This window comes from Ahaetulla prasina, chromosome 3, assembly GCF_028640845.1.
Source record: "Ahaetulla prasina isolate Xishuangbanna chromosome 3, ASM2864084v1, whole genome shotgun sequence".
Taxonomy (NCBI): Eukaryota; Metazoa; Chordata; class Lepidosauria; order Squamata; family Colubridae; genus Ahaetulla; species Ahaetulla prasina.
In genome coordinates, this window is record NC_080541.1 from 180,437,408 (window position 1) to 180,452,578 (window position 15,171).

Genomic DNA, 15,171 nt, shown 5'->3' on the forward strand with positions numbered 1-15,171 from the left:
TTAACTGCTATCATGTCCAATAATATATTCCATACATGCATAATTCTTATTTGCCAGGAATGCATACCAAGACATGAAAAAGCAGAAATTAAACTAGTGTCAGTTAAAGACGATGGAAGAGAGAGTACCCAAGGTCTTCATCTTGGTGTAATCTCATTTACAACTGGCTTCTTGTCCCAACAAATAAGAAATATCACTAGGGTTGTTAGTGATAGGGTTTGACCCATTTCATTAACTTAACAAAGGTTCAAGTGAGGTCACATTTTGATATTTCTGAGGCATTGCTGGAACTTTTTAAACTCCCTTGATTCCTTAGTATTGACCATGATAACTGGGAATTTCTCATTCCCTTTAATGCTAGAATTTTAATTTGGTTATTAGAAGTAGCATTTTTTAAAATAAAAAAGCAACTTCTCAAACTTGTATGCAAACATTAGTTGCTGAAGAGGAAGCTAGTTTGGAGCTTTAAGAGGCAGCACCTTATCCACCATGCGCCCGTATGCTTTGATAAAATCCATTTTATTGGTTTTTTCCAAAGGCACATACCGTACTCAGATCGACCTTTAGAGCAGGGGTATCCAACCTTGGCAACTTTAAGCCTGGCAGACTTCAACTCCCAGAACTCCCAGCAAAGCTGGCTGGGGAATTCTGGGAATTGAAGTCCGCCAGGCTAAAGTTATTAAGGTTGGACACCTCTACTTTAGAGCATCGCCAGCCCCTTGGGCGCATTGCCTTTTGTTAAATTTTAAAGAAAACACACTCAACTGCCAGGACAGGGCTGTTGATTAAGGAAAATCGAATCCTAACTTTACTGGACGTCGGTGCTTCTAGGCCGAAGAATAAAAGGCCCACGAGAACAAATAAGTTCCTCGGCTGAAGCCGGATCAGAATCGCTTCGATACACATTGGCTAGGAAGAGGAACTTTCCAACCTCCAGCCTCATCTATCTGATCAATTCATCATCTCCGACAATACTGCCGCACGCTCGTTAAACCTAAGCTTCTCTGTACAGCGCCAAGGGCTTCACAGAAGCGGGTCTTTTCATTTCAGGCCGAGAAAGCGGCGACCTCTCGCCCCGATCAAATAAGATCAACGTGTAAAAAGGAATGTAATTGTTGCAGAGCAGGGCCACACACACACACACACCTCCCGAAGCCTCACATATCTCACACACACACACGCTACAGACGCGGTTCAAGCATAGCCTCCAACCCACACTCACTGCTCCCGCTCACAGGTACGCCACCATCACCCACCCTGCCTGCCAACACAAAGACGGCCGGCGGGGCCTCCGCGGTTTAACTACTCCGCATTGCATTCTGGGTATCGCACAGATCTCTGGGCGGGGCTCGCGCGAGCTGCGGCTTTCCGTGAGATCCTACGAGGGAGGCGGGAGCGCTTGAGCGTCAGAACCGCGAAGAAAGCCGGCGCCTGATTGGCCGTATTGGTTACTCGGTGTTCGAATGGCCGGAATTTCGAAAAGAGTTTAAGGCTGCTGGGTAAGTAGTAGTTTAAAAATAATATATGGAGGTGGGGGGGAGAGTAGTTGAAGTACTTGAAGTAGTTGCCTTTTCGCTTAAATTGCCTTTTCATTTGAATTTACTCTTCTTCTCCACGCATCCGTGATTATTTGTGTGCTGCATTTCCACGTCACTTTCCAAAGGCTCACCGGAACTGAACAGATCCGTCAGTGGGCACAGTAAGCAATTAGCAGGGTAACAGTATGTTCTATTCGTTTTCTTTCTGGATGTACAGTAAACATATGATTTTCTTATTGGCATTTTATAGTGTGCCTAAACGTTTTAACTATGGTGTTCATCAAATAGTCATCGACAATGAAAACTGATATAAAATGCATTAATTATGTGTGCACAGTACTTCATAATAAATATCATCTGCATTACACTAACGAGAACAATCGCAGTTGAAATTTCCTTGAAAGTGACATCGCTATAATTTGAAATTTTGGGGTTACCACGTGACAAGCATCTATAAGCAGCTTTTCATAACCTCAGCAAATTTTAACTATGAAACTTAATTCTGGGAGTTGAAGTCCACATATCTTAAAAGTTGCTGAGGCTGAGAGATGCTGGTCTAAGGTATAAAAATAAAACTACTGTTAATTGTCTATGGAGATTCTCAAACATCCAGGTAATGGTTGTCCCAAAGGTGCTTTTTTCAATAGACAACTGGACTTCCTAGACATTTAGCTATGCACTTTGGGATGCACACCCTTCAAATGGTGCTATTAACAGTCATTTTAATTTATTAATGAATTAAGTGGAAAAATTCAACAGAAGCAAGCAGAAAGTAATCTCGACTACTTAGTAAAATGCTAGAATTGCAATTAAAGCTTCACATTTTGCTTGACAATATACCAGTAACATTTTTTATTCCTTTTGTGCAGTCTCATATTCACAAGAAGTACGGAAAGAAGTTGAAGATACAGTAAGTTAAGAAAGAATTGAAGAATTATAAGCAGAAAGTTCATTTGCAGCTAAATAAACCAATTACAGAGCAAGTCTCACTAAAAACTAAATTGATTAAACTCCATTGGAATTGTGTGTTTTCAGTATTAGGTGTTCTAGAATCTAGAGATGCTTCACTGCATTTCCAGATGGCTTCCATATGTGTATGAATTGATACAAATATAACTAAACTATTTATTAAATTTATAGGCCGCCCATCTCACTATCCAATTTAAAAGAGATCTTGCAATAATAAGTACAGGCATTTAATATTTGGGATAAATACAGAAAAAGAGTAAGTCCAGGTTTTTCCCTCCTCACTTCATTTTTTTAATACAAAGAAAGCCAAAATATTTGTCCAGAGGAAAGGTAACAATTTGCCCAGGTTGCAAGACTTAAAATGTTTTCAGATTCTTACAAGGGTCTAGTTTACCTGATTAATCCTTTCAGATAAATAACATACAAATAACTCCAGGAACAAGAGGGAATACAGGTATTAAACTTGCTTGCTGGCAGTTTGAAGTTACAACAGCATTGAAAAAAGTGGCTTATGACCATTTTACAGCACTGAAAAAAGTGACGGCTTTTTCATATAGCTATTGCAGCATCTCCATAGTCACGTGATCAAAATTTGCATGCTTTGCAACTGGTATATATTTTCTGAAATGTTTTTGAAAAGTAATGAACCAGATTGATCATTTTTCTTATACAATCAAGCTTTTTGGAAAATTATTCATATTAGAATGAAACGTGTTTAAAGTTTAATCCCTTTTGTAACCTGCAATATTTTTATTGAATTTTACCAAGTTGCATATTCCATCAAAAGATACAGAACTAGTTGTATATATGTTACCTGCAGAAAAAGTATATATTTTTTATTGAAACGGATGTTTGATTCCTTCCTTGGAAGAATGGCTGTCAAGTTATAGGAATATGTCTTGATGTCCAAAGTAACTTCATTTTTAAAGAATAAATCTTGATGCAGAGTTCAATTTCTAACTGGAAACCATTTTTCATAGATCTGTACTACACTTCAAATTTTTCTACACTGGAGTCTGCATTTCAATTTTATGAGAAGTTTGATCTCTAATGTTGATCTAATTATATCCTATTTGTCCAAGGAGTGTTTTATTTTGTTAACCAATAATAGAAATTTTAGTTTTTCCTTTAAAAATGATATATTTTATAGCTTTATGGGCAATTAATATATTTAAAAATAATTTTCATATTTCAGATAGTTTACTTAACTATCTTTTTATTCTTTTTATATGCCATATTAATTGTTCATATTATTTTGAAATGTTTAATATAAAGATTAAAAAAACCTATATACTTCATTACAAAACTTGGTCATCAGCTTTAGGTGAAGAAAGGAAATGAAGAGAAGATTTAGTGGATCAAGCACGTTCACTTCCAATGGTTAAAAGAAATTTAAATAAGAGTTCAACTCTACACTATATATATAATCATGGGACAACATATCACTGACGTATCTTCTGGATAGCTGGAAACTAAGCAGACTTCAGCATTTTGAATAATAGATCTAAAACGAAGCCATTTCTTATGCATGGCACAGATTTTCATATAATCCCATCAGGGAAATAGGATATATATCATTACATTGTATTGAAATGCTTGTTAGTATTCCTTCATGTGCTCCTAAAAGTTTGTCAAAAGCAGTGAAGAATAAATTATATCTTTTATCTTCAGTAATGGAATAATCCTAGCATTGATCTTTGACAGCATTATGATTTCCCAGAATTATGTATTGGTAAAGTATCTGTAGAAAGGTTCCCCAAATTACAAATAATCAAAAACAATATCTCTAATAGATTTTTTTCAGAAAACCTAATTCTAATATTTTCTTCCAATCAGTCTAGATAATTAGCTTTCATAGCAAACATGAAAATGTATCTTCAAATAGAAAAGCTTTTTAAAAAGTTGCTTTACTGATTGCTAAGTTATATCATTAACGTGGTCAACTATTTATGCAATTTGTTAAAAGAAATCTAACATTTCTATTGGAGACATGCCTTGAAGTAAAATCCTCTAAATGCTGAAAGTAATAAACCACTACCCAAAGCAGTACCTTATTATTTCTTCCCATTTCTACATCAAACTGACAAAAAATTTATTTCTGTAGTTTCTAACAGCAAGAAATCACTCAGGAACGAAAAGAGAAGGATTCAAATATATATCAGGTAGGAAGTACAGGGAAGATAAAAAAAAAAGACAGATTTATTCAAACGTATATTGCTGGAATACCAAAGGCCAAATTATGGCTTTAGTGTTCTTGCTGATTTATAAATATGTAATTAGTACTATGACAAAACGTACAATGTTGAAAAAGAAACTTGGCTTTCTCAGGCTGAACTGATATACAAAACAATGGATTAAAATTGTTTAGGGCCAATAGTTGAAACTATTTGAGAATCAGCCATATGCTTACAACATTATGAACTTTAAAAAGACAAGTCAAACATGCTCCTATTTTAGAAGAGAATCTCCTACACTTCAAGCACATGGTGATAGGAGGTTACTATCGAGGAGGAGTGGAATGAGGAAAATTTAAAAGTATAATAAAAATAAAGACTAGAACAAATCTCTAATATGTATACGTCTCAAAATATACATGTTATCTTTATATGTAATGTAAACATGTTAGCAACTCACATCTTATGTAACAGCATAAGCCCCCACTGTTTTCTCCTATACCATATCAACATTTTAAGTTCTTTTAATTCTTACTTGCAAACTGGGTTCTACAAAATAACATGACATTTTAACCATACTCAGCAATTTATATGAGGTGGCAAGATTAATTATAGGAAAAGATAAGTGAACACCACCAAATTGTATTTTGTTTCCTTTATGTTTCAATTCTTCAAGAATTCCACAACGCACAAATGTTTTTTTTCTATCATTGGCTAGTTTCTCATCTTCAGTTATTCCTGTTATGAGTTTGGGTTCAAAGTATAGTAAAGAAAAAAAAATTACAGCCTTTCAATGCTACTACATTTTGGGGACAAAAGAAACACTAGAGTAACCTTTCCACTTTCATGTTATATCAAACTCTGGAAAAAGCATCACTCATTTCTACTTGTCACAAACCTGCAATATTTCTCTTGTATAGACTAATATTAGTTTTAATAATCTGCACATAAAACAATCCTTTGATTTTTGTTGAAACTCTCTTAGACGTTCTATCTAAACAACATTCCCTTGGTCTCAAGCAAGACATGGCCACAGAAGAATTTCTTCTTGCCATCTGTATAGGTTCTTATGAATTCTGCTAGGAGGTACAGCCCTCTGAAGCAAAAGAGCATATAGTGTCTTCATTTAAACAGTTGTCCATCTGAAGCAGTGGGATTCATTTTACAAAGAGGACATAAAAAGCCATGACAATACAGGATATTGCCACTGCTGAATGAAGTCTGGTACCAATGACTGCCGCTGAAAAACATAAAAGACCATTTATTATTCAAACTAATAAGCACGTTATTTCATATAATTCTTTGACAATGAAGAAAAATAAAATATGCTTTCTTGCAATGCATACTAAGAATGCACTGCCAGTCTCGCTAATTTCAAATCTTTTGGTCCAACATTTCAAGCCAATTTTCTCCATACTGCTCACAGAATCTCTTCAAGGTTTTTTAATTTATCACTGGCATAGAATCCTTCTATAACACTGCCAGCACTTTTGAGCCACAGCTGAGACCACTACAATAGAAGTCTACCTCTGCCCGAGTAGAGTAAAGTGATATTCACCAGCATATTGTCCTACCACCTTTGTGAGTAACGTAAGGTTAAACATGATTAAACCCTCCGGTCTCAATATATATGCTATACCAAGGCTAAAACTGAATGAAATGTTTGCTTTATATAAGCAACACCTACCATTTCCAATCATATCAAAGTGTCAACACCCTTACTTTATCAAATAAATGCAAAGAGATTTAAAGCTAAATCACAAGGGAAACATAGCAGATGCTTAATTAGCTTCTATCCACCCAGGTCCGATTTACACACCAAACTACCTTCCATCTAACCTAAGGTTCCCCAAACTGTGAAGGGGCATCTTCCTTGGAGAAGTGCAGAAAGAGTCCCAGGGAAAATGGGACTTGTGTTCATTGTCACAATAAAATCTACCTATTCCAAAGTTTTATTGTACTATTTTCATTGTTCATTTGTGTTCGGATTTTTTAAAATGGAGGCGTATACGCTAAGGCTCTATACTAAAGGGAAGTGTGATGGCAAAAATAATTTAAAAAAAAAGTTTAGAAACCCTTGGTCTAAATTAAATTGTCTTTCCTGCCAAAGATGCAATCAGCTTGACTTCTGCTTGTTGCTTGTATCCTTAGGATTTATATTGAGATTGTTTCCTGATTGCTTATTTGTACCCCATGACTATCATTAAGTGTTGTACCTTAGGATTATTGATGAAGGTATCTTTTCTTTTATGTACACTGAGAGCATATGCACCAAGACAAATTCCTTGTGTGTCCAATCACACTTGGTCAATAAAAAATTCCTATCCTATTCCTACTCCTATTCCTACTCCTACTCCTACTCTTCCTATTCCTATTCTTCTCCGACAGGTCTTCCTCCCCCTTGTCTGAAGTTTTTCCTCTGCTTTACCGTATCGGCCCTTAGCGCTCTGCGCGAGATTCCTACCTTTGTAAAATACACCCCAGACGCCCCTCTTCTCCGAGAGAAGCCAGGTTTTCAGGCGAGGCACCTTCCGGAAATAGGCGCAGGTGCAAACGAAGAGCAAGCCGAAGACCAAGAGCCCGTCCAGGGAATACACTGCGAAGAACAAGGAAAAGAAAGTCGGTGACGTGGACCGTTCCTGCTTTCGAGGACTGGGGGGGGGGGGAGCATGAAAGGGGGACTGACGCACAGAGGTCTGGGGACCCTGACACGGGAGAACCGCCCCATTCCCGGGAGCGTAAGTACTCGGGTGGGCCGGCGAGTGGGGAATGCCCAATATAGACCCGAGAGAACGGCCAGGAGAGGGTTTCGGGTGGGTGGGTGGGGGAGAGAGAGAGAGAGAGAGAGAGAGAGAAAACCGGACTAAGAACCAGCTGCTCACCATTAGCCATGACGGCCACCCAACGAGCCAAAGCCCAACTCGTCACCGCATCTCCAGGAGGAACGAACGGCCAGCGCGGCACCGGAACCGCCAAGTGAGGCTAATCGAGCTCAGATAGGCCAAGCGTTCTTGATCGCCCAAGAGTCCTAGAACGGCGCGACTCGTCGTTCCAGGCAGCAAAAAACAAAGGCCGATAGAACTGATGAGTCGGGCGACCCGCCCGCGAGCAGTAGTTGTTATTTTAAATCTGTGGATCGGATTTCCCGTTTGTTTTCGGAAGTAACGTTTGTCTTTTATTAAAATAAAAGTGGTAACATCGGCTCGTAGATGGGATACATGTTAGACTGTTAATGACTATTATCAGTCAATGGTTATAATGATTTGGGAGAGACTTATCCACTGCCAAATCAAAATTGAAAACTGAAACAGCTTTTTTTTTTATTTTGTCACAACAGTATACACAAACATCGTCATAAATAAAAACAACACATCATGAAAGAAAGAAAGAAAGAAAGAAATATATATATATATATATATGTAAAAGTATGCAACAGCTATGTTAATTTAATATAATGAAGGGAACAATAGGACAGGAACGGTAGGCACTTTTGTGCTCTTATGCACGCCCCTTCCTCATTTCCTTGAAGCAACTCATAGAAACCATTATTTATCTATTTATTATTGTATTAATATTCAGATTTTTCTCTTCTGACTAGCCTAGAATAATTAAAAAAAAACAGATTCAAGCTTAATGTCAATCGCTTCAAACTTGATTGCAGAAAATATGACTTCTGTAACAGAGTTGTTAATTTTTGGAACTCACCCCATTCCTAAAAGGACTATAAGTGGCATGCATAAGAGCACAAAAGTGCCTACCATTCCTGTCCTATTGTTCCCTTCATTATATCAAATTAATATAGCTGATGCATATTTTTTTACATATATATATATATATATATATATATATATATATATATATATATATATATATATATATATATATATATATATATATATATATATTCTTCATGATATGTTGTTTTATTTATGACAATGTTTGTGTATACTGTTGTGACAAAATGAAATAAAAAAAAATTGCATCGTGAGCTCCGTAGATATGGACTTGCACTACGTGATCCTATAAAGCAAGATGAACAAAAGATAAATCATTATTTTCAAATAATTGATGCTGTGGAGACTTTAAAAAGAATCTGAATTCGGAGGTGCTAGTTGCGCGAGTTCAATCTCCATCCACAAATTCGAACTTCCATAAAAACTGTCTGTCCATTCTTTCTTGGAACACATCTAATGAAGAGGAAATCATCACTTCTCTTTGCAATCGTTTCTACTTTGGATTAGGAATTACAACTGTATGTATTGTGACTGCTCCAGGTTAGAAGTGATTTGATATGCCTTGTAATAACTGCTGTGTGTGGCAACCAAGACATCTCTAGTGGCCAGATTGAACAAGGAGTCCACCTTGGGAACAGCCATAGTGTTAAAAACCTGTGAATATAAGGTTGTTCAGCACTCATGAGCAAATTGGTGGCTCCCAATCAGTGGTGAAATCCAAAATTTTTTACTATCGGTTCTGTGGCCGTGGCTTAGTGGCCGTGGCGGGAAGGATACTGCAAAATCCCCATTCCCTCCTCACTCTGGGGCCAGCCAGAAGTGGTATTTGCCAGTTCTCCAAACTCAAAATTTCCACTCCCGGTTCTCCAGAACCTGTCAGAACCTACTGGATTTCACCCCTGCTCCCAGTGTCTTCTAAGGCACTGCAGCAGTCAAACCAAAATGAAATTAATACTCTTCCTTAAGACAAGGGAAGTGCTAGGTTTAGATAAGATGATGTGCTCAAGCAACTGTGAGACAATTCACACTAAAGGTGAGAAAGAGCAGAAGTTGAAAATGTTACAAAAATAGACTTACTAAAAAAACCAAGCTGTGTTTTCAGCCCTACAGAGAATCCTGGAGTGTGGCAGATTCCTAGAGAAGAAGGATCCAAAACTGAGGATACCTGAGCCAAAAATAGCAAATGTTTTGAAAGATGAAAGAGAATCGATAGTACCTCACAATCACTTAAGGCACTTGAAAGAACAGGTTAGGGCTAAATTGCTATGGAGAAAATCTGTGTGATTGGTAGGAGCTGAAAACAACTTGATGGCATATAATAAATTGGTCTGAATCCTAATTGGTCAGAAAACTAATACCTTATACCAGGGGCTCTTCTGGATGAGCTACTAACCAAAGGCAATCTACACAGTCAAATTGAGAAGGTTTGAACTGACAACATTAACCCTGGCCTGGCTGATTGCAATTGTGCTTTCCTGTTGTGCTTAAACAGTGCGTTTTTTAAAAAAAACTTACGCTGGCAAGAGCCTGACCTCTGGGGTTCTCTGCTGTGGCAAAGTGGTTGTTGTATGAAACTGCCAGCATACATCTTCCTCTCTATTTACTAGATCATTCATGGCTATTTTCAGGAAAACTACCTCCAAGGAAAGGAACATGATCATCTCAAGCCTGCCCTCTGCTTTGTGAGGCAGACCCTGGGTGTTACATGAGTTTCTTCCATATCTCTGGTAACCAGTAGTCAATTTGATGGGTACAGTAGTAAAAGTAGAGTTTTGACTACTTTTCTGAGTCCTGTTTTCTTAAGAATTTACCTATTGTCATTGGCAGTAAATGTAATGTATTTTTCAGAAAAGGGTGGCTATTACCTGTACACAGAATTGCTGCTTAGAGAGGTATGTAGCTATTCTGTATTCACACCAAAAAGCCTTTAAACATTTTTGTTTGATCTATATAGGTATATGCAAATTGCATTGTATTTAGTTATGCTACTGTGATGTTCTACTCCAGCATTATCTTGTGCCTCTCGGATAAGAAGATATCACCTTATTGTAGAGTGGTGATGCAGTCTATCATTGTCAAAGAATATGGCTGAAGGTAACGAAGGAAAAAGGAGAAGAAGAGAAGAGTATACAAAAATTCCAACAATCAAAGAAAATCAAGAGCAAAACATTTACAGAACAGAAGAACTTTGCTGTTCATTTTTATTTTTAAAAACAATGAAGCATTATGCTCTAATGCTAAATTGAAGAGTATATTTTTACAGTGCTATAAGTAAAATTGATCCAGACCATAATTAACCTCCCTGGCTAACCTAAATTATCCTTATCTATGCTCTTCTAAGTATTTTGATGAAGTTTAGAATTTTAATGCATCTATAAATGTGTTCCTGGGTAATAAAATATGTATTTATTGTTATTTACATCAAAATGTGCATGCATGTACGCACACACATCTCAAAATGACTCCTGCTGGTTTATATACATGTCACAAAAAAGTACATAAAACAAAATTTAAAAACCATTAACTGAACTCTAAAAGTCCTCAAATTCTTACAAATCAAATGTTCTATGACAGGGGTCTTCAAACTGGGCAACTTTTTAAGACTTGTGGAATTCAGCTCCCAGAATTCCTCAGCCAGCCATGGTTGTTGAAGTCCATACGTTTTAAAGTTCCTTTTTCATTGTTTATTTTATAGGGACTATTATTTTACTTCTGTTTACGCTCCTTTCATTTTCTTCCTTTTTATTATTGTAAGCTGCCTAGAGTAGCCCCACAGCAAGATAGATGACAAATCAATAATAAATTTTTTTTTTCATCTGGTTGGGTATAATATGTACAGTAAAAGCAGTTGTACCATCAGATGGCAGTCTTGAGCCTCCATTTCTGACTTAGGGAATAACATTTAAAATACAAGGCAACAATTTGTAAAGAAAGTTGTAGTTGTAACACACATCTGGAAGATGTCCTATTGAGGAAAATCAAATTAAAGAATGAAAGAATATGGTGTTTTAATGAAAGAAAGAGAAGACTAGATTACTTCTTAGAATTTTTATGATATAAATGACTGATATCATGCACTACTTGCTACTTTATGTCCTAGGACTTGTTCCCATTTGCTTCTTAACATGGCACAGTAATAACCCAATAACAACAGTTTCCTACTTTGTTCCTATTACCTTATCTTTACTCATCCTCCCATCCACAAGGGAGTCAGGCTGACGTTGGTCATTAATAGTACCGTAAAAATGTGACACTTCCCCCCCATGTCCCAACACTACCTATGACCTATCTCATATTTAGTGTTATTATTTTAAAAACTAAGTCGGGTATATGTTGCAGATGTAGGCATACCCCTTCTCCTTTGATTGCTAGGCATTTTCCACCCAGATAGTTCTCTCCCAGCATTTGTCATTCCCACTCAGTAAAACAGATCAGGAAATCAACTCCGCAGGAAGACGAAAACTACTACTGAGGTTGGCTATTATAACAAAATCTTGCAACTCTGTGCTGTCCTTCCCTTATAGTCCAATGAAATAAGAAGGCATCTACCTGTGTTACTTCCAAATGTTATCCTGTTGTTTTGGACTTAAAAAATGCTTCAGCCCCTTTTGCTTAGGAAACAGGTTATCTTCCTTACTCTGTACACCATTAGAACTTTGCTTCCTTTGTCCCTTTATATAGAATTAGCATCAGCCCAGTAAGGTAGAGCAGACTAAGGGAACCAATGCCAAATAGGTCAGGATTACTTTTACTGTAACAGCTATAGCAACAGAATCTTGCAGGTCTGGGTATGCATCCTTCTTCCTCACTTTATCTTAGTGTGAACTAAGGAGGTGCTTGTTTGGGATATTTTATCATGTTATTTTCTTGGCCTAGGCTGAAGCCCTCCTTATCTGACAATTGCTTTGATAGGAGCTCTGACCTTGGGATAGCCATTTCTCTCTCCACCAGGGGAAGTGCAATGGCAAACCACTTCTGAAAATCTTGCCAAGAAAACTACATGGACTTGTTCAGGCAGACTCCGAGAGTTGAACACGATTGAATGTTAGAAAAACAAACTGATTTAAATACTGATTTACACAAGGGTTCTTGGAATTCTACACTGGAGAAGAAAAAGATTTAAAAAAAAAAAAATCTGCCAGGAAAAGACCAACATTTAGACAAGGGTTCAGAAGGTCATGGTTAATGTGAGTTCAAATAATGTATTATTTGATTTAGTGCAAATTATAAATTGATGACATCACATGTTTGAGTAATTTGGGACTTCCTTATTAGAGCAGGCTGCTCATACGTTCTCTCTGCTCAACCGGCAATAAATGGCATTATGGTTTAGGGAGTGGTCTATGCCCTTGAGGTTAACTGGAGCTACTCTAGCTTCACAGGATGGGTGTAATCAGAGCATATATTTAATACAGTATATTCTTAAGCTTTTAGCAATATTTAAGCAAAGTTATTAATAGGTTTACCTCAATATAGCTATTAAAAGACTAAGAATAAATATTATTCAAAAATAAAGAACTAAACTTCTCCCCCAAATTAGAGAAAGTTCACAAAGGCAATTACCTAAGGGCATTTAATAACACCTAGAAAACTGAGTTTAATAGTGCCAGGAACTAGCCTCAAGTGGTACTGAGAATTTAATCAAATTGGAACATATTTAGATATATGATGATTTAAAAAAAAAAAAAGAATTCAGAGTTTTCATTCAATGAAGGAAATACCAATCAAGATATTATGCTAGATATTTCTTCAGCTTTATTATTGAAAGAAAAAAAACTGTGTAAAGAATTGATAGTTTTTGTTAGTTGCTGCAAGACAATTCATGATTATCCCAAACTGTGTTTGGGAGGCAGAATAATTTCTGGTATCTTTTTGATATGACTTTATTACGTATGCACAAGGTGTAACCAATTTTTGTGGTCCTCTAACTCACAATTAGCCAGGTATTTGTCAGTTTAAAAGTACTATCAAGCATTGTATTCTATACAGCAGCCATCATCAACTTTGGCAACTTTAAGACTTGTGGACTTCAACTCCCAGAGTTCCTGGCTGAGGAACTCTGGAAGTTGAAGTCCACAAATCTTAAAGTTGCCAAGGTTGGAGACCCCTACTATACAGCATTGTTTAATATGGTAATATCTTTAACATTTGGAAGTTTTATTGTGAAATAATGAATTATCTCATTGTAGTTATCTTTTCCTTAAGGACAATAAAAATATTTATTCAAATTCTTATCCAGCACTCTCTCTACACCTTATGATAAACTACTGATAAAAAAACAACTGTGGTTCTAGCCCCTATAGTTGTGAGTGCTGGGGTGAGAATTAGATATACTGTATGCATTGCTGGTTTTGGTCAAAGTAGGTCAAAGTTTGGTCAAAGGTTTGGGTTGGAATTCCTTGATATTGATAGTTATAGTTATGTAACAGCAGAAGTGGAATTAATTTTCCGCATAACAAGTGGTGCTTGATTTATCATATGGAGATGGAGAACTGAATTTCAGTTCTATAATCATTAGATAATAGGAATAGTCATGTTTAATCTTCCTTCAAACTGATGCTCAATTGTGTTTTTATGCTTAGTTATAGCCTATCATATGGGGTATTTTGAGTGCTCTGAAGTTAGGATTAGGTTAGGACAAAAATTGTCTTGCTGTGATGTTATCTTTAGGGTTAGCATATTCAAAGTTAATGATTACATTTAAATCCCAATTCAGTTTTACTTGCAGAGTTTACCAAGAAGCCACTTAAGGTAAATAAACCACTTATGCCAGCCTGTGATCCAATTATTTTATTTCCCCGAACTTTTTCCCTTATATTTTCCCCCTCTGGTTATGTCCACCCTTTGAAATAGATCAGATTAAGAAACCAAAGTCTTGCAGACAAATATTACTTTTATTATATGGCTATAGGAACAGATGCTGAGCTTGTCAATTGAAAGGTCGGCAGTTCGGCGGTTCGAATCCCTAAAGCTCCCGTTACTTGTCCCAGCTTCTGCCAACCTAGCAGTTCGAAAGCACATAAAAAAATGCATGTAGAAAAATAGGGACCACCTTTGGTGGGAAGCATTCCATGCGCCTTTGGCGTTTAGTCATGCTGGCTATATGACCACGGAAACGTCTTTGGACAGTGCTGGCTCTTCGGCTTTGAAACGGAGATGAGCACCGGCCCCTACAGTCGGGAACAACTAGCACATATGTGCAAGGGGAACCTTTACCTTTATAGCAACAGAATCTTAAAATGCTTCTCCCCGTCTCCGTCTATCTTTGTGATAAGTCTTGCCTGAGACATTTTCTCTGCCCTGTTCAGATTTGTCCAGTTCTGCCCTGGACTCACCTGATTGCTATTTTGATAGTGGCTCTTCCTCCTGTCCCTCAAGGTCATTTCTACTTCCCAAGACAAGGTAATTGCAAATACTGGGTACTCATATTTCTAGTGCCTAGGTTATTCCTTTGTTTTTCATGATGAAGCCTAACCAGTTTGCACCAGCTTCCTCATTTCCTAGGTTTACTGCAGTCTTTTGGGGTACAAGGCTGTTTACAGCTTCAGTGGGTTTTTTAAAAATACATCTTTGTAACTATTCTTCTCAGAGTTTAATCTCCACTTAGTGTACTCTTTCAATGCAAAGGACAACTTAACAAGTAATGTTACCTAGAGTTTTAGGTTTTCCTTTGAGCCACAACCATTTCCTTTGTTGTGCAAAAAATAGCCCTTTCAGGGACCATCAATCAACAATGTGATTTGAAGGCCTTGAGTG

General features: G+C 37.0%; 1 protein-coding gene and 1 non-coding gene across 2 annotated transcripts; both read right to left on the bottom strand.

Moving 5' to 3' along the window:
* Positions 1-879: 879 nt before the first annotated feature.
* On the bottom strand, positions 880-1,257 carry LOC131196482 (small Cajal body-specific RNA 2). The gene has a single exon (XR_009154760.1). It is a non-coding gene; the product is annotated as a small Cajal body-specific RNA 2 (non-coding RNA).
* Positions 1,258-5,074: 3,817 nt separating this feature from the next.
* TMEM167B (transmembrane protein 167B) lies at positions 5,075-7,697 on the bottom strand. The gene is made up of 3 exons (XM_058178128.1): positions 7,564-7,697; positions 7,146-7,277; positions 5,075-5,921 (listed from the first exon to the last, which is right to left on the bottom strand). The coding sequence occupies exons 1-3, from the start codon at positions 7,571-7,573 to the stop codon at positions 5,839-5,841; spliced, it is 225 nt and encodes a 74-aa protein (XP_058034111.1). The 5' UTR covers positions 7,574-7,697; the 3' UTR covers positions 5,075-5,838.
* Positions 7,698-15,171: the final 7,474 nt, after the last annotated feature.

Coding starts and splice junctions, on each gene's coding strand:
- TMEM167B (XM_058178128.1), bottom strand. Junction 5,922..7,145: donor CTGGGGTGTATTTTACAAAG/GTAGGAATCTCG, acceptor TATGTTTTTCAG/CGGCAGTCATTGGTACCAGA.